General features: G+C 48.5%; 1 protein-coding gene and 1 long non-coding RNA gene across 10 annotated transcripts in view; one reads left to right on the forward strand and one right to left on the reverse strand.

Moving 5' to 3' along the window:
- The window catches only part of ELP1 (elongator acetyltransferase complex subunit 1), a 113,605-nt gene that overhangs the window by 52,505 nt on the left and 36,833 nt on the right, over positions 1 to 24,267 (forward strand). For 8 of the 9 annotated variants that reach the window (XR_012159185.1, XR_012159184.1, XM_073346016.2 and 5 more), the window contains exons 17-22: positions 3,953 to 4,006; positions 4,112 to 4,217; positions 5,265 to 5,377; positions 16,447 to 16,520; positions 17,757 to 17,835; positions 18,725 to 18,804. Coding sequence is in view for 7 of the 9 variants with exons in the window: in XM_073346016.2 (XP_073202117.1) it covers positions 3,953 to 4,006; positions 4,112 to 4,217; positions 5,265 to 5,377; positions 16,447 to 16,520; positions 17,757 to 17,835; positions 18,725 to 18,804 (506 nt within the window). In the remaining 2 variants the exon portion in view is untranslated. The remainder of the gene's footprint in view (positions 1 to 3,952; positions 4,007 to 4,111; positions 4,218 to 5,264; positions 5,378 to 16,446; positions 16,521 to 17,756; positions 17,836 to 18,724; positions 18,805 to 24,267) is intronic. The other variant, XM_073346015.1, reaches the window with a different exon arrangement.
- On the reverse strand, positions 11,539 to 23,900 carry LOC140911902 (uncharacterized). The gene is made up of 3 exons (XR_012159187.1): positions 23,448 to 23,900; positions 12,744 to 12,830; positions 11,539 to 11,898 (listed from the first exon to the last, which is right to left on the reverse strand). It is a non-coding gene; the product is annotated as an uncharacterized LOC140911902 (long non-coding RNA).

Genomic DNA, 24,267 nt, shown 5'->3' on the forward strand with positions numbered 1-24,267 from the left:
ATGTGAACATGCAGTACTTGTCAATATTTTTTATGACATTAAACGCTTAATACATCTGAACAGGATTGTGGGATCTGACTTGTTACACTTCCTGTATACAGTGTAGTTGTGTCAGTCCCTGGATATTAGAGAGACAAGGTGGGGGAGGTAATATCTTTTATTGGACAAACTTCTGTTGGTGAGAGAGACAAACTTTCAAGCCACAAAGAGCTATTCTTCAGTTTTGGGAAAGGTGCGCCGAGCATCACAGCTAAATGCCAGGTGGAACAGGTTGTTTAGCATAAGTAGTTAGCACAAATTCTAAGGGACCAGTCAAGGTAGAGTGGCCCGTTAACACCTCTGCAGCCATAGGACAAAAAGGTGGGGGTAGTGGATTATAGTTTGTGTAATAAGCCGTAAATCCAGTGTCTCTGTTCAGGCCATGATTTTTAGTGTTTAGCAGAGTTATGAATTTAAGCTCCCAGGCTCGTCTGTTGAAAGTGGTGTGTAGGTGTCCTGTTAGGATGAGGACTGATAGGTCAGAGATAGAGTGATCACTTTGTGAAAAGTGCTCACCCACAGGTGAGAGGGTGGTTTTGTCTTTTATCACTTTACTGTGTGAGTTTATTCTAGAGTGTAGTGAGTTTATTCTAGTCCGTCTGGTTTCACCCACATAGTTGTTACTGGGGCATTTAGTGCTCTGGATGAGGTACACCACATATTGACTTGTGATAGGCATGTGTAACGTCTATGGCTCTTGAAAGGTGTTTTGTGGGAGGTGTTGATCATAGTAACAGTGGAGATATGTTGGCAGGTTTTTCATCTGTTCTGGTAGAGTGTGGTGTTGGTGTGACCTGGTCTGTGGGGAGCATACTTCTGATGGTGAGCTTGGAGAGGCTGGGGGGTTGTTTGAAGGCCAGAAGTGGGGATTCAGGAAAGATTTGTCTCCAGATGGGGTCCCAATTAAGTATGGGTTGTAGTTTGATGATACCCATATGGGTTCCAGCATAGGATGGTAGGTGACAACTCGGGGCTGGTGGTCAGAGTGGGCTTTATTTCTGTGTTGAAGCAGGTTCTCTCAGGGTATTTGGGTGGCTCATTCCATGATGCGATCTACTTCTCTGGTGGAGTGTCCTTGTTTGGTGAAGGTGGTATTAAGGTGTGTAATCTGAACTTTCTCCCTGAAGCATATTTTGCAGTATCTAAATGGCTGGCTGTAGATAACAGATTTCTTGGTGTGGTTACAGAATATATGCAGCATGTGTGTTGATCCGTGGGTTTCTTGCATATTGTTGCCTGTAGGGTTCCATTGTTGAAGCTGATTTTGGTGTCCAGGAAGCTGATGCTGGTGTGGGAGTGTTCCAAAGAGAGTTGAATGGATGAGGGGTGGTTGTTGAAGTTGTGGTGGAAATGTATGAGGGAGTTTAAGCCGTCTGTCCAGAGGATGAAAATATCATGGATGTATCTCAGGTATAGCATTGGTTTTGTGATGCATTTCTCCAGAAAATCATCTTCAATGTGGCCATGCAAAGGATATTAGCATATTGAGGAGCCATCCTAGTATCCAGAGCTGCTCCCATGGTTTGGACAAAGTGTTTGCTCTTGTGGATGAGGATGAAATGGATGTGGTTGGGGTGAAGATCTGAGGGTTGTCCGTTGTCTTGTAAATATTTGAGGCAGGCAGCTATGCTGTCATTGTAAGGGATATTGGTATATAAGGAGGTGACATCTGTGAGGTTGAGGGTGGTGTTCTGAAGGAGGTTGTTAATAATGCAGAGTTTGTGGAGGAAGTCAGTTGTGTCCTGGAGGAAGCTGGCCCTTTGTGTGGTGAGTGGTTTGAGAATGGTTTCTAGGAGTCCCGATAAGTAAGTGTCGTGGTCAGATATGATGGGACTGGCTGGGTTCCTTTGTTTGTGTATCTTGGGAAGCATGTAGAAGGTCCCTGCTGTGGGTTCATGGAGGATGGATTTGTAAAACTTCTCTTGGAGTTGTTTGGGGAAGGATTTGATTATATCCTTAAGTTCCAGGGTAAATATGTGATGTGGGGTGACCTTTGAGTTCTTTTTAGTACTGTAGGTGGTGTTGGAGAGATGTCGGTTTGCCTCGTTAAGGTAGTCATCACAGTTGGACCTGAACCCAACCCAACCCAAAATACACAAACAAAAGCACCCAGGCAGACCCCTCACAGCACTCTTAGGGCTTGGCTACACTTGCAGATGTAGAGCGCTGGGAATTAACCAGCCTTCGGAGACCGCAGCAGGGAAAACACTGCCGTGGGTTTACACTGTCAGCGGCAAGTGCGCTGTCATGGCCACATTAGCAGCACTTGCAATCCCAGTGTGCAAATGGCGGCAGTGTTCTTTTCAAATGGGGGTGGTGGTGGAGTGTGACAGGGGGTGTGTGTGGGGGGGAGACTGTGTTTTGGGGGGCAGAGAGCGTGTCAGCATGCTATCTTGTAAGTTCAGACAGCAGCAGACCCCCTTCCGCCTGCCCCTCCCTGCTCTCTCTCACTCACAGCAGCAGCATTCCACAGTAATGGTTTGCTTTGTCTCAGAGCAGATAAGCAGCCAGCTGTCACAGAGCTTTGAAAGGGGATATCCGCATGCCTGCAGCCGAGTTCAAAACAATTACAAGAGTGGCCGCTTGTCCCATAATCCCCTAAAGTCGTTTCCGGAAGCCAGTCACAGTGCAGTAATGCAACACGTCGTCCACACTGACACCCGGGCGTTTCAGCTGGGGTGCAGCAAGCGTTATGTTTCTCGTGGAGGTGGATTACCAGGAGCGTTCCAGCTGCAGAGTCCAGGCGCTATACGTGCCTTGCCAGTGTGGACATCTCAGGAGTTAGGGCGCCCGGGGCTGATTTAGTGCACTCTAACTTGCAAGTATAGCCAAGTCCTTACTGAAGGAATATTGGGACAGAAAGCGATCACTCTGTATCTGATTTACCCATCCTAATCCTCAAAGGAAACCTGCACGACACTTTCAAAAGACAAGCCTGGGAGCTTAAATTCATTACTCTGCTAGACACTAAAATTCATGGCCTGAAGAGAGAGAGACTGGATTCATGGTTTATTACAACAATCTGTAACACTCTGACACGACTCTTTTTGTCATATGACTGCAGAGGTGTTAGTCATTTCACCTTGAATGGTCCCTTAGAATATGTGCTAACTAATGATGCTAAACTATCTGTTCCACCTTACATTTAGGTGTGATGTTCAGAGTACCTTTCCCTGACCTGAAGAAGAGCTCTGTGTGGCTCAGAAGCTTCTCTCTCTCACCCACCAACGTTGGTCCAATAAAAGATATTACCTCATCCATCTTGTCTTTCTTATACTTCCTGTCAGGGCTGTCATTAATTGTTGCATTCAATGATTATTATGGTTTGGTTTTATTTTTCCAGTTCACTTCCTTTTTAGAAACTGTATGTTAATCTCATCTCCAAATCCACACACTAATCTCTACTATAGTGGGCTCCCAATGTCCTGTTTCCATGCTGCCGCATGGAGGGCCTTGGGGTGCTTACAAGCTAAGTAAAACAATGCGCACTGCACAGCTGGGTCTGGTGGCTTTCAAGACATTAGCTGTTGTTGCCCTACCAGAGTTATTCAGAGATGGCAAGAGTGCTGTTCCTTATCAAGGATGCCACCTAGGTCAAGTTTGAAGCTTTCAGTGGAAAGATGTTGTTGAGTTTCCAACTGCAAGGGTCTGGAGACCCCCTTTTTTTTTTTTTTTTTTTTAAAGCAAGTAAACACATTTTACATTGAGTTCTCAGTGATCAAACAAATTCCTACCCAACTTTCTTCAATACTGCACTGGTGTGTTGAAAATAAGCATGAGGCATTCCAGTCCCCTTGGAAATCTGACAGTCTAAAAGTAATGGGCGTATAGCAAAGACCCATCTCAGTTATAACAATGGTGCCACTAAACCAATGCTGTAACGTATTGTAATTGTCCATCCTTTTCATTATAGGAGGCCATCCTGGGTCTGACTGAGAGATGCCGTTTTTTCATTAATGATGTGGAGGTACCAAAGCTTGTTTTGATGCGGTTTCACTTGTCGGTGTGAGATTATTAGATTTCATCTGCTGATGCTGGTGCTCAGAGATTTCATTGGATTCACTTTCCACAGGTGGCTTCCAACATTACCTCATTTGCCATATATGATGAGTTTTTGCTGGTGACCACCCACTCCCACACCTGCCAGTGTGTATCTTTGAGGGACACATCATTGAAAGGTAAACATTCAGATATGGCCTTTGGTATGTAATTGGCCTTACTGTTTGCTTCCTGGGCCCTCTGCCCTTGTGATGGAACCTAGATAAGCTTGCTTCCAAGGCCCCCTGTTGTGGCCATGGTGCCACTTCTTGATTGTCCAGAGTGGCTGCTCCTGATTGGTGCCAGTGAATTCCCTATATCTTCTCATGGGCTGTGACTGTGGGGGCTCTTTATCCACTTCTGGGAGCTCCCTCCCTCACTTCCCAGCTCTCCCTAGCACAGGGAGGAGTAGCTTACTCTCCACAAATTGTCTTTGATCTGTGATATAACAGGAGTGACCAAAGGACACTTGAAATCACTGTGCCTTGGCCTGCAGAAAGAGGGGAAGCAGCTGGGGGCAAGACTGGGCATGCAGGCTGCCTGCCTGCCTGGCCCCGAGGAGAAGCGGTTGGGGACAGGACTGACTGTGCAGGTCGCCTGCCTGGCCCCCAGGAGGAGAAGCGGCTGCGGGCAGGACTGACCGTGCAGGGTGCCCCCAGGAGCAGAAGCGGCTGGGGACAGGACTGGCTGTGTGGGCCACCTGCAGGGGAAGCAGTCAGTTGGTGGGAGCCACCTCTTGTCCTCTTTGACAGGCTTTGCCTTCACCTCCCAGAACAAGGCTGGATGCTCCCGGTGGGGGACACGTAGGGTGGAAGGGATCCCCGGGTGAACCATGCTGGGCAGCATCTGACTGGCACCTGGACATGGGAAGCTTGGGGGTGTTGTGGAGGAGCAGGAGGATGAGGAAGAATGGCAATGTCCATGTTCGGTGCTGCTAGCAGCTGCTCATGTGTGTGTCTCTGCCTGGTGTCTGGACTCAGGCAGTGGCTGTCTCCTCCAGTCTGCGTGATGGTGCTTGGCACAGTGGGACTCTGAAGCTGACTGATGCCCGGAGGCACTACTAGAACATCCCTAATAATGGGTGGGTTCCCAGCAGGAACTCGGCAGACACCCTGCGGCTGGACTGGGGAAGTTGCACTGTATGTTGGGACTTACCATACCCTTGCTGATACCTCTGCCATTCTCAGTTCTGCAGGCAGGCTTCAGCAGCTCCTCTACTCCCAACGAGACACTTCGCAAGGTGGAGCGAGGCTCCCGCATAGTCACCGTTGTACCCCAGGACACCAAGCTCATCCTGCAGGTCAGCTATCATGGTACTGCTGCAGCACCATGTGTTAGCCCACGCTGGGGAAGCCCCACTGTAACGCAGCACCCAGCTGTTCGGAGAGGATAGTAGCTAGCTGAGCTATACATTGTCAAGTTCCGTGTAACAACTGCTGTTGCTTTCCAGGCTATGGGATCACCACTCACAAACATGCGGAACTGTAGATGCTGATCCCACTGTATCCTAAGCATTACAGCTCATGCTGCCTCTCTCGGAGCCCCGGGCAGGAGAGGGTCCCGACAGAAATGAGGGAGTTTCAAATAAATAAGGCTTCAGTGGCTGGTCTCGGTGACACTGAAGCACCTCAATAAATCACCGGGTCAGAGGGTGATCTCTTGGTGCCTATTGTCTGTAGTAAAGGCCCTGCTTCAGGAAGGTGAACACCCACGCTGAGGGCCAGGTTTTTACCCATTGACGATGGTAAATTCCCCCCTCCAAACCTCTGCCATTCTGCTGGGTGTGAGCGCTCCTGAGCTCCAGCCCCATGTGACTGGGAGGTAGATGGTCTCTTGACTTCATTTGCATGAAAATGAATCTGTCCTGTGCTTCATGCTCTCGCCCTGCCCACCTGCTTTGACACCATCTGTTGTGTGTTCCAAGCGCACATGCCCCCCCCCATTTGCCTTTATACCCTCCGTCCCGTGTGCTTCGTATGCTCTTGCCCCTGCCTGCCTGTTTTAATACTTCAGAAAGGGGAAGTACACAAAAATGAGGAGGCTAGTTAAAGGGAAATTAAAAGGAACAGTCACGAGTGAGATGCCTGCAAACTGCATGGAAACTTTTTTAAAAAACACCATAATAGAGGTTCAAACTACATGTATACCCCAAATAAAAAAGAGTCAAGGACCAAAAAAGGCTGCCATGGCTAAACTAGGTAAATGAGGTGGTTAGAGACAAAAAGGCATCTTTCAAAAATTGGAAGTCAGATCCTACTGAGGAAACTAGAAAGGAGCTTAAACTCTGGCAAGTCAAGTGTAAAAGTGTAATTAGGCAGCCGCAAAAGAATTCAAAGAACAACATGCAAAAGACACACAAACTAACAGCAATTTTTTTTTAAGTGCATCAGAAGCAGGAAGCCAGTTAAACAATCCGCTGGGGCCACTGGACGATCGAGATGCTAAAGGAGCACTCAAGGAAGCCAAAAAACAAAATGATTTCTTTGCATCCATCTTCACTGCAGAAGATGCAAGGAAGAGTCTCACACCTGAGCCATTCTTAGGTGTCAAAGCTGAGAAACTGTTTCAGATTGAGGTGTCAGTAGAGAAGGTTTTGGAACAAACTGAGAAAAAATAAGTGACCAAGATCAGGTGATATTCACCCAAGAGTTCTGAAGGAACTCAAATATAAAATTGCAGAACTGCTAACTGTAATATATAACCTATTGCTTGAATCAGCTTCTGGACTGGAGGACAGCTAATGTGACACTGACTTTTAAAAGAGGCTCCAGGGGCGATACGAGCAATTGCAGGATGGTAAGCTGAACTTCGGTACTGGGCAAATGAATGTAAAGAATGGAATCACCAGACCCATAGATGAACAGTGTATTGTGGAAGAGTCAAAGCTGCGTTTGTGAAGGGAAATCATGCCTCACCAACGTATTAGAATTCTTTGAGAAGGTTAACAAATGTGGACAAGGGTGATGCAGTGGACATAGTGTATTTGGACTTTCAGAAAGCCTTTGACAAGGACCCACACCAAGAGTTCTTAAGCAAAGTAGGCAGTCATGGGATAAGAGGTAAGTTCTTTGAGTGTTGGTCCCACAGGGGGGTATGCATGCAACCGAGTCCAGGAACTCTTTCAAGCAGTGTCCATTGGCCCCCACACACATCTCTTCATGCTTCTGCCAAGAGACCCATGCCTCTCCAGGTCCTTATGGCTCCATGATCTGAGTTGGAATCCTGTGTCCTCTCCTGGATGTCCTCCCTCAACTATTTGTAGCACCTGTAAAGACAATTATAAATAGTGTTTATTCTTCCTAGCTTTTTTTGTAAAATAAATAAAAAATGATCCACTGATTCTAATGATCACCCCAGTATCAAAGCGTAAGGAATGGCATCCGCCGGTTCTGTCTGTGAGCTATTAGCGCTGTGGAGCGTTGCTGGCTCTGCAGAGTTGTTAATGCTGCTATTCTTGGGGCTCTGGTGTTTACTGCGTTAGGAGACATGCAGCATGTGGATTCAGCCGGCCTCGATGTTTTCATAGAGCGAGTCCACAGGCTTGGTTTGGTGGCAAAGGTGCTCATCCAGGTTCATTGTCAGCAAAACAGAGTACTAGCACCCTGACCACCAGGTCACCGGACACTAACAAATGTATGCCTGTGGCAAGGCTCCGTCAGCCTAACAGGATGCTTTCCCCTCTGCCGATACAAAGATGCCCCTCCTCTGACTTCTTCTTTTATACATCGATACAAACAAGTTATGTGTCACACTCCAGATGTTGTTAGTTGCCACCCTTGTTCTTGTACCTGCTAGTTTGAACAAAACATCCTCCTCCATTATCCTGTCATCCCATCCTTATCATAGGAGGAGTCGGTGGGTTCCTGTACCATCTCTTGGGAATGTGTTTACACAGTTACTTGAGAGATCTGGATGTTCTTATACCATCCTCTCAGGAATGTGCTTATTTTAGCTAATATCTAGTGTGTTGTGATTGTGCTGAGGCCAGGCCTACTCTGGTTCACAGTCTTTGGTCCATACTATTAGTTGTGCTTAGGGCTTCAGCAAGGCCTACACTTATCATTGATACCATCTAATTTGTCCGAGGACCACCGGGCTTCCAGGGATGCACTGGTTCCATCAGACTTGACTGCTGGCACTTGGGGCATATGGAGACTTACACAACACTGGAGGATATAGTCTTACCTCATCCTCAGTCTCCTTGCTTCTCCAGCCTAGCCCTCTCGAGGGATATTACTACACCAGAGAAGGATGCTACTCTGGTGTCCCAGGAGCCATCCCACTTACAGCCCTTCGGCAGGAGTGCTCCAGTACAGATGACCTCACCACTGCTGGAGAAGCAGTTTTCAGACTATCTGCAGGGAGACGATTGAGTCATGACAGGCATTCAAGGAGTCACACTCAGTATCCCTCCGGATACGGCTTCCCCAGGAACTGCTGGTAGTGATTTCTTTGGGTACCTTACAGCTGACTGACCCCTCCTTCTGGCTTCATTGGGGTCCATGGGCAGGCATTCAGGGCCGCCTTAGGGATCCATCAGCGTATGTGGAGGAAGACATTGATCAGAACCTGCAGATTCTAATAGTTGTCTCTCCTTCATCCTTGGACAAAGCCATTGCTCTGTCCTCTCCATCTCTGGTGGACGACCATAGTACCAGGAGCTACTGCAAAGAGTTGTCGATGACATCCAGATCCCACTGGAGGAGGTCCAGGGCCCTCAACACTTGCTCTTGGATATCCTGCAACCGGAGGGACCGAGTAAGGTGGCCCTCCCAGTTAATGAGGCCATCCTAGAGCCATCCGGAGTGATATGGCATCTTATGCCCCCACACCGAAGAGAGCCAACAGAAGATATTTCATCCCCACCAAAGGAGCTGAATTTGTTCTCCCACCCCAGCCCCAACTCACTGATGGTACAGGCAGCTAAGGAAAGGGCCAGGTCACACTATCAAGTGAACACACTGACTGACAAGGGTTCAAAGAGATTGGACCTCCTGGGGAGAAAGGTCATCGTCTCTGCAGGCCTGCAATTTTGTATTGCTAACTACTAGGCTTTTTTAGGAAAATATGATTTTAATAACTATTCCAAGCTTGCAGACTTTATGGGGAGGCTTCCCATGGAGGTCAGAGCCCAATTTAAGATCTGCAAAGAGGAGGGGAAGCTAGTGGCAAAAATCACTCTCCAGGCCATAGTGGATTCAGCAGACACAGCTTGCAGAATCTCATGAGAAGGGATTCTTGTCTACAATTGTCAGGATTTCCTAGGGAGGTCCAGAACACCTCCAGGGCCTCTGCTTTGAGGAATTGAATCACTTTAATGAAAGAACAGACAAGTTCATGTATTAAGTGAAGGACTCGAGATTGGGCGCTCCACTCCAGGTGTTGGTGCGTCCCTGCGCCTTCGCTCAGAGATCTTTACAGCAGTACTCGTGCCGGTTGCACATGTGCAGACCCCCCCCCCCGGCGCTCTGAGCGTACCTTAATAGTACGCATGTGTGACCAGTCTCCTCAGTTCCTTCTCTACCATCTCCGTCCTGAGACTGAGCTCAGCAGACTCGTTAGAGACTTTCTCTCCCTTCGTGCGTATACCTTCCCTGTTAGTTTGTTACCAGTAGTACTTAGATACCACTTTTCCTGTCTTTTTCTCTCTCTAAAACTACCAAAAAAAAAATTTTTTTTTCCTTTGTCAGAGGCAGCTACTTCCGACATGCCTGGCTCCCCAGGCTTTAAGCGCTGCTATAACTGCAAGGATGTTATCCCTCTTTCGGATGGCCATTCAAATTGTATAAAATGTTTGGGAGAGTCCCACATCCTCCAAATATGTGCCCACTGCAGCAAACTTAAATCCAGGGCACGCAAGGACAGGGAGCTGAGATAAAACTGCTCCGCCTTCGGAAATCTTTAGGGTAAGCTTCAGACCCGGGCGCCGACTCTGCTACATGCCGCAGCCCCTGTCCCTCCCCCCGCCTCAAAGAAAGACAAAAAGACTTCAAAAAAACGGCACCCTCTCACCTGCAAAGAGTTCTTCGCGGGACAAGACTTCTCCGGGCAGATCTACAGCCTCCCTCCTGGTGCTTCCCCAGCTGAGCACTTCTGACGCGCCGGGCGAAACTTGCCTTCGGCTGCGGCAGTAGCACTAAGCTCCAGTGCTGAGGCTTCAGGCTTCCCGTTGCCTGCCTCTCTCGTGGCACCATTCAACATTGCGACGGAAGCGGTGCCAACACATGCTGACATGCCTGACCCCCCCACAGGCTGTTCTTGCTCTGCTGGCACCGTCTCCCGCTGAGCTGACTGGCAGTGAAACAATGCTCAAGACACTGGTGCAGAGGAACCTTTGTTCACAGTAGATTCCTCTTGCACAGCCCTCACCTCACGGAGGAGCTCCAGCACCCCAATTTACACAGTCAAGGGACCTGCTGGTGTCACCCATCCTGCAGTCACCCCAACTTAATGCCTGCTTCTCTCCAAATGCTCAGTCAGGGTCCGGACAGCCTTCCTCCAGTGATGAGGAAGCTGGTCTTCAGGGGGAGTTTTCACCATCCTCAGACCCCAGTCAATAGAGGTCACAGAAAAATCACCTCGTCCTACTCTCAGGATCCTGCCCTGTGGTGTGTAAACCCCTGGATGGCACCACCCATCCCCTTCCCACCACAGTGGCAATATTGGACTCTATGGGCATCTTACTCTCGAGACCACACTCGCTATACCACCACAGCCAGCTATACCACCTGCTCGCCACCGCCAGCTGATGAATCTGCCACTGACGTAAGGGACCAGGCAGCACCATCGCAACTGGAGGATCAGTCACAACCTGTCTCCAACCCGGTAGACCCAGTTGTTGCGCCTGATGAAGCCCTACTTCCTCCTCCCCTGTCATCTTCGGATGACTTCTCAAAATTTTAAGATCTTTTGAAAAGAGTTGCAAGTGAGTTAAGAATTAGCTTGGAGGAGGTTCCTGAACAGCAGCATGAGTTAACGGACATCCTGCAACCCTCTTCTTCTAGGATTGCATTACCGTTCTACGTAGCCCTTTGGAAACTGCTACGGCCATCTGGCAGACTCCTGCTGCAAGCCTACCTACCTGTAAGTGAGCGGACTGCAAGTACTTCAGCCCTTCCAAGGGCTCTGAATTCCTTTTCACTCACCCAGCGCCGAACTCGTTGATAGTAGATGCAGTCTACCAAAAGACCAAGCACCAGTTTCCCCACTCCACCCCATCCGACAAGGACAGTAAGCGATTAGATCTGCTCGGACGTAAAGTATACGCATCTTCTATGTTATAATTTCACATTGGCGGGGAGGGATAGCTCAGTGGTTTGAGCATTGGCCTGCTAAATCCAGGGTTGTGAGTTCAATCCTTGAGGAGGCCATTTAGGGATTTGGGCAAAAATTGGGGATCGGTCCTGCTTTGAGCAGGGGGTTGGACTAGATGACCTCCTGAGGTCCCTTCCAACTCTAATTATACTGCCATTCTTGCAAAATATGACCACAAAAATTACAATAAATTCATGAACTTTACTGATGACATTCCAGAAGAAAAGAAACAACAATTTATGGCTCTAGTTTTCGAGGGACAAATCATCTCATGTTCTGCTCTTCAAGCGGCCCTCGATGCAGCCAATACTGCAGCAAGATCTACTGCTACAGCAGTTGTCGTGGGCCGAGCTTCATGGCTCTCTTCCTCTTCCTTTCCTCAAGAGGTCCAGAGTACCATTGAAGATCGTCTCTTCAGCAACAAACTCTTTGCCTCCACGACAAATGACGTACTTCACTCAATGGAGGACTCCAGGGCAACTCTCCGGTCCCTAGGACTTCAAACCCCTACGACCAGAAGGTGACAATATAGATATCAACCTTACCAGCGCCCATGCTACCCCGCCTGCACCCAGCAATTCCATAGGTCACATGAGCAACAACAGCAGCAACACCAAAGACCCAGATACCAGCGTCGCCGCCCCAATTCCTCAGCAGCATCTCAACCCTCTCCCACTAATAAGCAGATATGAAGCCTTGGTCGAGGGTATAGAAAACAACGTTCCCACTTCAGTGGTTGCGCCCCATGTCTCTAGTTTTGGACACCGTCTACGGCCATTCTCCCACCAGTGGCAAAGCATTACCACCACCAAGTGGATCATAAAGATCGTCATAATTGGCTATTCCATCCCTTTCATATCCTTGCCTCCTATCCACCCACCCTCCCCATCCCTCCTAAGGGACCCTTCTCACGAGCAACTGCTCCTCCAAGAAGTACAACTCCTCCTTCTATTGGGAGCAGTGGAACTCGTGCCCGAACAACACAGAGGGAAACGGTTTTATTCCCATTATTTCTTAACAGAAAAGAAAACCGGGGGATGGTGACCGATCCTCGACCTCAGGAGGCTCAACAAATTTATCAAAAAGCAAAAGTTCAAAATGGTGACCCTCACCACCATAATCCCAGCGCTGGAGGAAGGCGATTGGTTTTCAGCCCTCTACCTACAGGACACCTATTTTCATGTGACTATACATCTGGCCCACAGACGTTTCCTTCATTTTACCCTTGGCTTGACACATTTTCAATACAGGGTGCTACCCTTTGGCCTATCCACTGCCCCCAAGTTTTTTCCAAGCTCCTAGCCATAGTCACTGCCTACTACAGGAGACAAGGGGTCATAATATTTCCTTACCTCGACGATTGTCTCCTCCAAGCCACAATGCTCGACGAAGCGCTTCGATTCACGCAGCTCACTGTCACTTGCTTCCTATCCCTCGGCCTAAAAATAAACAAAAACAAATCCATGTTATCTCCTATCCAGCACCTGGAGTTCATAGAAGCACACCTCAGTTCCCGGACAGGATTAGCATTTCTCCCTTTCGACCGCTTCAGCACCATAAAACTACTGGCCACGAAACTTCGCAACAGTCCTCAGGTCACTGCTCGAGACTGTCTACAACCATTAGGTCACATGGCCTCGTGCACTTTCATGGTCAAAAAGCACGACTACACATGAGGTGCTTCCAAGCTTGGTTGGCTACGGTTTACAGACCAAATGTACACACTCTAAACAAGCTTCTATCCATACCTTTCCAAGTCAAAGACTCTCTCCAGCCTCTGCTCTGGAGTCCCTTTCTCCAGGATGCTCTATCCCTCATAATGACTACCAGTGCATCCCTCACAGGGTGGGGTGCACACATTTCCCACCACACAGCCCAGGGGCTGTGGTCTTCAACTGAAACCTCCCTACGCATAAACGTCCTAGAACTTCGAGCCATACACAACGCCTGCCATCACTTTCTCCCATTGATCCGGAACCAACATGTACGGATAATGACAGACAACATCACTTGCATGTTCTATGTGAACAGGCAGGGAGGAGCTCGCTGTCACTCGCTTTGCACAGAAGCTGTAAAGCTCTGGAATTGGTGCCTTGCAAACAACATCCGATATCAGCCGCCTATCTTCCCGGACGAATTAAGCAGACGCTTTCCCTGGGATCATGAATGGGAGATAAACAACACAATCATCCGCAACATATTCCGCATTTGGGGCTACCCAACCATAGACCTTTTCACAATTGCAAAAAACATGAAATGTCCCACATTTTGCTCCTGAGCGGGACTGGGCAAACATTCCCTGGGAGATGCGTTCATGATCTCATGGGACCAGGACTTACTACACTTCTACCCCAATATAATTCTGTCTGATATAATGCGAATTCGGATATAACGCGGTAAAGCAGTACTCCTGGGAGCGGGGCTGCTTTACTTCGTTATATCCGAATTCGTGTTACCACAAGCAGTTCCTCTGCCCCCCCCCCCCCCCCCCCACTTACTTGCTGCGCCCCCCTCCCTCCGCCACAGCTCACCTCTGCCTCCTCCCCTGAGCACGCCACCGCCGCTCCACTTCTCCCCCCCATACCCCTTCCTTCCAGGCTTCCCGTGCCAAACAGCTGATTGGTGCCGCAAGCCGGGGGGGGAGGGAGGGGCGGGGGCAGAGAAGCGGAGCAGCGGCGGCGCACTCAGGGGAGGAGGGGGAGGCCGCACGGAGGTGAGCTGGGGCGGGGAGTGGTTCCTCTCCCTACCCTGATATAACGCGGTCTCATCTGTAAGACGGTAAGATTTTTTTTGGCTCCCGAGGACTGCGTTATATTGGGGTAGAGGTGTATATGCATTTCCCCTAATACCTGTTCTCCACAGAGGTCTGACAAAGATACGAACAGATCATGCCACGGTAATTCTGATTGCACCGTCGTGGCCCAGACAACCGTGGTTTCCGTTCCTCAACAGAATGTCAATTCGCCCACCAGTTTCATTGCCCCTCACTCCAAACCTCCTATCGCATCAACACAGCCGATTTCTTCCTCCCAACCTGTCCATGCTTCATCTCAAAGCTTGGTTCCTACATGGTTCTCCCAAAACAAACTAGCATGCTCTGAGTGGATTCAGAGAGTGCTCCTACATAGGAGGGACTGGGCAACAAAATGGCAGATGAAATTCAGTGTTGATAAGTGTAAAGTAATGCACATTGGAAAACATAATCCAGCTCTACAAACAAAATGATGGGGTCTAAATTAGTTGTTGCCACTCAAGCAAGATTTTGGAGTCATTGTGGATAGCTCTCTGAGACATCTGCTCAATGTGCAGCGGCAGTCAGAAAAGCAAACCATGTCAGGAACCATTAGGAAAGGATAGATAATAAGACAGAAAATATCACAATGCAACTATATAAATTCATAAAACCTTGAATACTAAGTGCAGTTCTGGTTGCCCCATCTCAAAAAAGATGTATTAGAATTGGAAAAAAAAGTACAGAGAAGGGAAACAAAAATGATTAAGGGTCTGGAACAGCTTCCGTAGATGGAGAGGTTAAACAGACTGGGGCTGCTCAGATTAGAAAAGAGACGACTAAATGGGTGGGGGAGGGAAGACAACTCTATAAAATCGTGACTGGTGTGGAGAAGTGAGTAAGGATGTGTTATTTACCCCTTCACAGTCACCCAATGAAATTATAAAGCATCAGTCTTAAAATAAACATAAGGAAATACTTTTTTAACACAACGCACAGTCAACCTGTGGAACTAGTTGCCAGGGGACATTGTGAAAGCCAAAAATATCACTAGGTTCAAAAAATAACTAGATAAGTTCATGGAGGATAGGTCCATCAATGGCTCTTAGCCAAGATGATCAGGGACACAACTTCATGCTCTGGGTATCCCTAAACTTCAGACTGCCAGAAGCTGGGACTGGATGACTGGGGATGGATCACTCAATAAATTGCGCTGTTCTGTTCATTCCCTCTGAAGCATCTGGCACTGGCAACTGTCAGAAGACAGGATACTGGGCTACAGGGACCATTGGTCTGACCCAGTCTGGCCGTTCTTATGATGCTTTGTCCCAAAGGTTTTTGTTAGTGTCCAGTAAAAGGAAAACTAAAGACCAGACTGGCAGCAATGAGAATGAGCTGCTGGAACCCAGGGCCCGAGAAAGTTGCTCCCTGAAGCAGTTCCTGGCTTGATTAGCATGTGTCACATTTCTCCCTTAAATCTCTTCTCAGTTTTATGGAAAAGCCATGCAGCTGTGGAGTCATGCGTCGGACACATGACAAAGCCTTTCTGTAAAGTCGAGGAAACCTGCTTGCTCAAATGGCTGTGCAGCTTGCCCCTTCCTAGGGCTTGACTTCCTTGCCAGTAGGAGAACAAAGCTAGCCCAGGCCTTCTTCCCAGGCTGGGCTGCTGGAGGATTCCTGTCTCAGACCCTGCTCAGCCCATGCTCTAGATCCTCTCATTACAGACTTACTCCCAGCTCCTATCTGTCTGGGCAGAGTAAGCAGCTGCCTGCCTCAGAGACTCGGCAGAGCCTGCTCCAGCCTTTGCCAACAGTAGTAGTGTGGGGTGTTCCAGGAAAACACTGTTTGCCTGTTGCAGTCCTGTTAGTGTCGATAGCACTTTACATCGTTGACACTGAACCCTTCAGAGATTGGACTCTCTTCTGGGCATTGACACGGTCTGCTTCCTGCATTTCTCTGCTTTCATTGAGTCTCCCTTGAGATTCAACCTCCTCTTGGGGTTACTTTTCTTCTGGGGTCTCTTTCACTAGCACAGCACTGTGATGTTTGGCTCCGTCACGTTCCTTCTAGTTCTGCAGCCTTTGTGGAGAGGGGGATGTCTTATTGAACTGTAAAGACATTGACACCATCTCTTAGATTGGGTAAAACTGTTTCTTCAAAGTGAAGGTCCTGCCTCCCCTTCACCTTGCAGTCAAAGTGAAGCCCCCCGTTCCCTCATTGGGGGTGAGGAGGAGTTGTGGATTGCCGGCCTGGCCTGACCAGGATTTCAGGTGCAGAGCTCTTAGCATACTTAAGAGGAATTATTGTTGGGATTTATTTTTTAGATGCCAAGAGGAAACTTGGAGACTGTTCACCACCGAGCCCTCGTTCTGGCCCAGATTCGGAAGTGGTTGGACAGGTGAGTGTCACTAATGTGTATCAGCCTGCGTCCCCCAGGCTCTGTGGTGTGAGCAGCTGGAGGAGGGTGGCACTGTCCTGGTGGGATATTGACCGGGACCTGCAGAATGACGGCATTAAGCTAGACTGAAAGGGGACTGCTTCGGGAGAGTTCTCAAAGAGTTCTGACTTAGCAAGTGGAGACAAACCAGTTCTAGCAGTTGGGCACTCCAGGTAACTGCCACCTACAAGCAGAGCCATCTCAACATTTCTCTTATTTATGTATAGCTTGTGCTACGTGCTTTAGTCCCTGCTGCAAGGAGCTTGTTGATCAGAAGGACAGACAAGTAGGTAGAGGTTAGGGGACGGGAACAACAAGAGGCAAATTACATGTAGGTCACATCTTGATTCACTGTGAGTGAATGGGAGAAATGCCATCTCTTCCCCTCCCCATAATTACAACTTATCCTGGACCACAAGGCTGCCTCGTGGAATAAAACCTTGCTCAGTGTCATTGTTCTAATGGAACAGAAAAGCACCTGACACTACAGCTGAATAGATAGTTGATTTTTTTTCTTTTTCTGTTTCTTTTCAGCTATTGAACCAAAAAATCTGGGCAGAGGGGAAATGATTTTGGGTTAAACCTGGAAATGAAATTTTTCACTTTTTCCTCTCCAAAATGAAATGGGTGGGTTTTTTTGTTTTTTTTTTGGTTATGCTTTTGGGTGTGTTTTACATGTTAAAATTTTTTTAAAAACTCCTGGCTAAGTTTCAAAGTGAAATATAGGTTTGAGAAGTTTCAAAGTGAAATATACGTTTGAGAAGTTTCACTTCAAGAATGTCAATGAACTGTTGGGACTTTTTCTAATTTTTTTCATTTAGGTGTCTGAAACTGCTGAGTTTGAGAAAATATTTTTTCATCTGAAAAGGAATTTTTGGGCAAATAAACTATTCACGGGGAAAAAACTCTGCCCAGCTCTATCTGCGACCAATACACGGTTATCTTTAAACCCAAATGTAACTCTCTTTAAAACTGGCCTACACCTGGTTAAATACTAACCCAGTGTGATATCTGGCTGGGCCAGGACAGGAACTAGACATGGGCACAGCCAGCCTGCTTTGCAGAGGGAAGGCAGTGAAAATTAAACCATATAGGTTTATTTATAGTCTGGAAACTGTTCTCCTCACTCCCTGTGTATATTAGATTGTAGTGCACACTCCTCTCTAAAAACCTGCTGTATTTGACCCTTTCCAACAGGCTCATGTTTAAAGAAGCATTTGAATGTATGAGGAAGCTGAGAATCAACCTCAACCTTCTTTATGATCACAATCCCAAGGCAAGTTTGAGTTGCGCTTTTACCTCCCCTTGCATGTTTTCCTGCCTCCCAGGGAGAGTGGGATTTGCCAGAGGATATTGTGAAGGCTAAGACTATAACAGGGTTCAAAAGGAAACTAGATAAGTTCATGGAGGATAGGTCCATCAATGGCTATTAGCCAGGATGGGCAGGAATGGTGTCCCTAGTCTCTGCTTGCCAGAAGCAGGAAATGGGCGACAGGGGATGGATCACTTGATGATTCCCTGTTCTGTTCATTCCCTCTGAGGCACCTGGCACTGGCCACTGCCAGAAGACAGGATACTGGGCTAGACGGACCACTGGTCTGACCCAGCATGGCCGTTCTTATGTAATCAGTGTTTATAAAGCTCTGTCAGCACCACTTCAGAGTCCCACTGGCCAATTAGGGGAGGAAGCTTTTTCTGGCGACAGAGGAGGCTGAAGGCAGCAGTGTTAGTGGAGCCTGTGCTGCTTGTATCTACTAAGGTCTTGATCCTGCAAGTGGATCCATGTGGGTGGATTCTCAGCAGAGGGGCACAGATCTAAGTGAAGGATAGAGCTCCTAGGGCTGTGTCGATAACTTTGTTCCATGTCACACTTGGAAGTTTATCTCCCCTGAGCTGGCCTTGCCTTGTACTGAACAGCTGCCATGAGAGCTTGGGGCATGGGGTACCCAGGTTCTTAAGGATGGTACCCAGTGCTATAGAGCTCATACTCTTTGCATGCAAAGAACTACAGCGTGTCCAAATGGTAAGAGTAGGGTAACTTGGGTTTAGAGTTGGATATGCCCATGTGCACGTTTAAATGACCCTTTGAAGTCTCTCTGTGTGTTTTTGTGTTAATATGCATGTCAGTAACAGCATCAGCACTGAAAGGGTTTTGTTCACTTCAGGTTTTTCTGGAAAATGTGGAAACCTTCATAAAACAAATAGATTCCGTGAATTACATCAACTTATTTTTCACCGAGTTGAAGTAAGTATTGGTCTTCTGATAAAAGAACACTGGTAAATAAAGCCGTAGTATCATTGTTCTGGAAGCTGGAGATGGGGGCTGGATCTCAAAGAACCAGAGGATTCAGTCTGACCAAGTGGATGGTGACTTCTTCTAACTGCCAGGCTAGCTGGCTGTGGGCCTGGTCCATCCAGGCAGAGGAATTCAGCAAGATGGACTCACTTGTGGCTATTGGTTTGATTTGGCCAACTGGGGACTTACATTTTGTTTGGCTGTCGCAGTTTGTAATAGGGCTGTCAATTAATCACAGTTAACTCACGCCATTTAGAGTCATGCCATAACTCTAAAAAAAAAAAAATTAATTGCAATTAAAAAAATTAAGCGCAGTTTTAATCACACTGTTAAATAATAGAATACCAATTGAAATTTATTAAATATTTTGGATGTTTTTCTACATTTTCATATACATTGTGTTCTGTGTTGTAATTGAAATCAAAGTGTATATTATTTTTATTATAAATATTTGCATTGTAAAAATGATAAACAAAAGAAATAGTATTTTTCAGTTCACCTCATACAAGTACTGTCGTGCAATCTTTGTCATGAAAGTGCAACTTACAAACGTAGATTTTTTTTGTTACATAACTGCACTTAAAAACAAAACAATGTAAAATTTCAGAGCCTACAGTTCCACTCAGTCCTACTTCTTCTTCAGCCAATTGCTAAGACAAACAAGTTTGTTTACATTTACAGAAGATAATGCTGCTCTCTGGTTATTTACAATGTCACCAGAAACTGTGAACAGGCATTTGCATGGCTTATAGCTGGCATTGCAAGGTATATTTACATGCCAGATATGCTAAACATTCGTATGCCCTTTCATGCTTTGGCCACCATTCCAGAAGTCCTGTTTCCATGCTGATGACTCTTGTTAAAAAAAATAATGTGTTAATTAAATTTGCGACTAATCTCCTTGGGGGAGAATTGTAGGTCTCCTGCTCTGTTTTACCCACGTTATACCATATAGACTCATAGACTTTAAGGTCAGAAGGGACCATTATGATCATCTAGTCTGACCTCCTGCACAACGTAGGCCACAGAATCTCACCCACCCATTCCTGTAACAAACCTCTAAACTATGTCTGAGCTATTGAAGTCCTCAACTCGTGGTTTAAAGACTTCAAGGTGCAGAGAATCCTCCAGCAAGTGGTCTGTGCCCCACGTTGCACAGGAAGGCGAAAAACCCGCAGGGCCGCTGCCAATCTGCCCTGGAGGAAAATTCCTTCCCGACCCCAAATATGGCAATCAGCTGAACCCTGAGCATATGGGCAAGACTCACCAGCCAGATACCCAGGAAAGAATTCTCTGTAGTAACTCAGATCCCACCCTGTCTAGCATCCCATCACAGGCCATTAGGCATATTTACCGCTAATAGTCAAAGATCAATTAATTGCCAAAATTAGACTATCCCATTGTACCATCTCTTCCATAAACTTGTCAAGCTTAGTCTTGAAGCCAGATAGGTCTTTTGCCCCCACTGCTTCCTTTGAAAGGCTGTTCCAGAACTTCACTCCTCTGATGGTTAGAAACCTTCATCTAATTTCAAGTCTAAACTTCCTGATGGCCAGTTTATATCCATTTGTTCTTGTGTCCACATTGGTACTGAGCTTAAATAATTCCTCTCCCTCCCTGGTATTTATCCCTCTGATATATTATAGAGAGCAATCATATCTCCCCTCAGCCTTCTTTTGGTTAGGCTAAACAAGCCAAGCTCCTTGAGTCTCCTTTCATAAGACAGGTTTTCCATTCCAAGGATCATCCTAGTAGCCCTTCTCTGTACCTGTTCCAGTTTGAATTCATCCTTCTTAAACATGGGAGACCAGAACTGTGCACAATATTCCAGATGAGGTCTCACCAGTGCCTTGTATAACGGTACTAACACCACCTTATCTCTACTGGAAATACCTCGTCTGATGTATCCCAAGACCACATTAGCTTTTTTCACGGCCATATCACAGTGGTGGCTCATAGTCATCCTGTGATCAACCAATGCTCTGAGGTCCTTCTCCTCCTCTGTTACTTCCAAGTAATGCGTCTCCAGTTTATAACAAAAATTCTTGTTATTAATCCTTAAATGCATGACCTTGCACTTTTCACTATTAAATTTCATCTTATTACTATTACTCCAGTTTACAAGGTCATCCAGATCTTCCTGTGTGACCTGCATCCCTAGCCCTAACATGATATTTCATATCAGTCTTGGATGATGACCCAGCACATGTTCATTTAAGAACAATTTCACTGTAGATTTGACAAAATGCAAAGAAGGTACCAATATGAGATTTCTAAAGATAGATACAGCACTTGACCCAAGATTTAAGAATTTGAAATGCCTTCCAAACTCTGAGATGGACGAGGTGTGGAGCATGCTTTCAGAAGCCTTAAAAGAGCAACACTCCAATGCGGAAACTACAGAACCTGAACCACCAAAAAAGAAAATCAACCTTCTGCTGGAGGCATCTGACTCAAATAATGAAAATTAACATGTCAGTCTGAACTACTTTGGATTGTTATTGAGCAGAACCCATCGTTAACATGAACGCATGTCCCCTGGAATGGTGGTTGAAGCATGAAGGATCCTATGATTCTTCTTCGAGTGATTGCTCGTGTGTATTCCACAATAGGTGTGCGTGCTTGCCATGTGCACTGGTGCCGGCAGTTTTTCCCCTAGCAGTACCCATGGCGGGGAGCGTCCCCGCGACCCCTGGAGTGGTGCCTGCCTGGCGCGGTATAAGGTGAGCTGCACGCTCCCCCCACCCTCAGTTCCTTCTTGCCGCCAGTGAAGGTGCGTTGGAACTGCTCTGCTCCAGCTTTGCTGTAGCTCGTCCCCAGAACTGTTTGTTTGTTCAATGTTAGTACCTGTAGTTAGTTAGCTGTCTGTTTAGTTTAGTCAGTGAGCCCAGGCCGGGGCATGCCCCGCTCCCCGGGATTTAAGTTGTGTGGCTCTTGTAGGCGTTCTGTGCCAAGAAGTGACCGCACACAGACTGTTTGCGCTGTTTGGGAGAAACCCATATCAGCGAAAGGTGCAAGATTTGCAAGTCGTTTAAGCCTCAGACCAAAAGAGAAAGGGTCATTAGGCTCCGGGCCGTCCTGATGGAGTCAGTGCTTGACCCCGGCACGCCGCTCCAAACTGGGAACCGGCACTGCGGCGTCGGTGCGCGGCAACCCTCCAGTGCCATCAACCAGTCGGCACCGCTCCCTGTCCACGGGGCATGCCAAGAGCGCCAGGAAGACTCCCTCTTCGCAGCAGCACTGAGGGAAGTGTGGGACAGAGGCTAGGCCCATGTCGGGCCATCCTTGATCCCCACCGGGCCCCAGGCCTTTGACTCATGTTGTATGGAGTAGCCTGGCCCCTTCGGAGCAGGCCTCTCCAGATGTCCAGATGCCATCCATGCCTGAAGCCCTCCAGGCAGCCCGGGACATTATGTCCATGCTGCTGCCCGGTGCGCCGCCGATGTCGGCCCCACGCTCCAGAGGCAAGCCGCCGCTGGGATCTCCGCAGTCGCCTCTGGCCCGGTACCGGTCTCGGTCGAGGGAACATTCCCGACACTGCCCAGCGACCGCTCGGGGCAGAGTCCATGTGGATCGCCCTTGATGCCGACCAGACTCTCTGGCTGGGTTCCGTCTGGCTGGGACTCTTGACACCGCTCGTCCTCAAGGAGCGAATATCGATGGGACCGTGGTGGGCGTCGCCAACGGTCCTCGTCTTGGAGAGGGCACCACAGTTGATCACGGCACGGTTGTCGACGCTGTTCCCGCTCGGACTCTTGCTCCAAGTCTCCGCCAAGACATCGCAGCCCCAGGCGTCGATTGCCGGCATGTCGCCGTCGCGGGTCTGCCCATCGAGGCCGTTCGCGGAGCAGCTGTTATTGTCGGTACCGGTTCTCTACGTCGAGATCGCGGTCCCGTGGCCATGGGAGATCCCAGCACCACCGCTCCTTCCGGTCCTGTGACGACAGCAGATCTTACGCCAGCCCGGTCTCGTCGTAGCCGTCCCTCGGTGGGCCAGGCCAGCCAACCCGAACAGCCGGCCCCGCTGGTGCCGCAGCAGGTGCAGTGGCACCGAGTGCCATGGCCGGCCCAATGGTACCCGTGGGCACCATGGCCTCTGGCACAGCCCCCGGTGGGAGCCCGCTCGGTGGCCAGAGCTTCGGAGGCACCGTCGGCCTCCCTCTCCAGACCCCCAAGAAAGGAGTCAATGGAATGTACATCCTTGGCACTTTGCCAGGTGGTGGACCCTCCGGTGCCGGATGATACCCAGAGCACAGCACTGGCTTCCTCGCCCCGCCCACAGAGGCAATTGCAGCCCCACGCGCGACCCCCCCCCCCCGCCTCCCGGCCCGCAGGAGGACTTCAGGGCCCATCAAGAACTCTTAAAGAGTGTGGCAGCAAGCCTCCACCTCCAGGCAGAGGAGATGGAGGAGCCCTCAGACTCCCTGTTTAACATGTTGTCACCGAGTAGGATGGCCTCGCCTCTCCATGAAGGGGTGGCTAAGATTTCAAATTCCCTGTGGCAAACACTGGCCTCATTGGCCCCCATCTCTAAAAAGGTGGAACGCAAGTCCTTTGTACCCACTAAAGGGCATGAGTACTTGTATACCCACCTGGCATCCAAGTCCCTGGTGGTCGAGACAGTCCTCCACTGGGAATGGCAGGGTCAGCTTCCAGTTACAAGGCGCAAACCATCAGGCTCTCCTGAATGGTACAAATTCAATCTGTGGGGCTCCCTGCCCAAATTTGAGGACTCCCTCCAGGAGCGTAATAGGAAGGAGTTCAAGGCACAAGTGGAGGAAAGGGCAGCCTCCGCAAAGGCATCCCTGCAGGCAGCCTCGGATGAGACGGGCGTCATGGCTCCTGCTCTCTGGGCTGTCCAGCGAGGCGCAGTCTCCCACATAGGATCTCCCGTCTGACGGGAAAGCTCTGTTTGCGGAGGAAACAGAGTCAAGGCTGCATGGCATGAAAGACTCCCGCACGACCCTCCAGACTCTGAGAGAGACTAAGAAGACTGGGACAAGAGCAAGTAGGACAGAGTGCGTGCAGATTATCCTCCTCCTAACCTCATGAAGATTCTCTGGAAAAGATAATACAAACCAAGGCTATTATCCTTTCCACACATCCTTCCTATGTCACGATTCCGGCAAAACCAAAGTTCAAGCCGCAGCAGACTCCCACCCAGGCCGCCCTCTTGAAGTATGAGGCTGCCCATAAGAAGCAGCGGGACTATAAGAGATGCCCTCAGAGGCAGTCTCGGCCTGCCCCCCAGCCTGGGTCCTCCAAGGGCAAGCAGGCGGGGAAAAGGCGTTTTTGACGGGATGCTCGGCGACACCCCACCAGTCCTCACCAGTGTTCCAATAAAGCTACCCTTCTCCAACCGGTTGTGTGCTTTCCTTCCAGAATGGTCGTGGCTAACCTCAGACCGATGGG

Source organism: Lepidochelys kempii, chromosome 5 (assembly GCF_965140285.1).
Source record: "Lepidochelys kempii isolate rLepKem1 chromosome 5, rLepKem1.hap1, whole genome shotgun sequence".
Classification (NCBI taxonomy): domain Eukaryota; kingdom Metazoa; phylum Chordata; order Testudines; family Cheloniidae; genus Lepidochelys; species Lepidochelys kempii.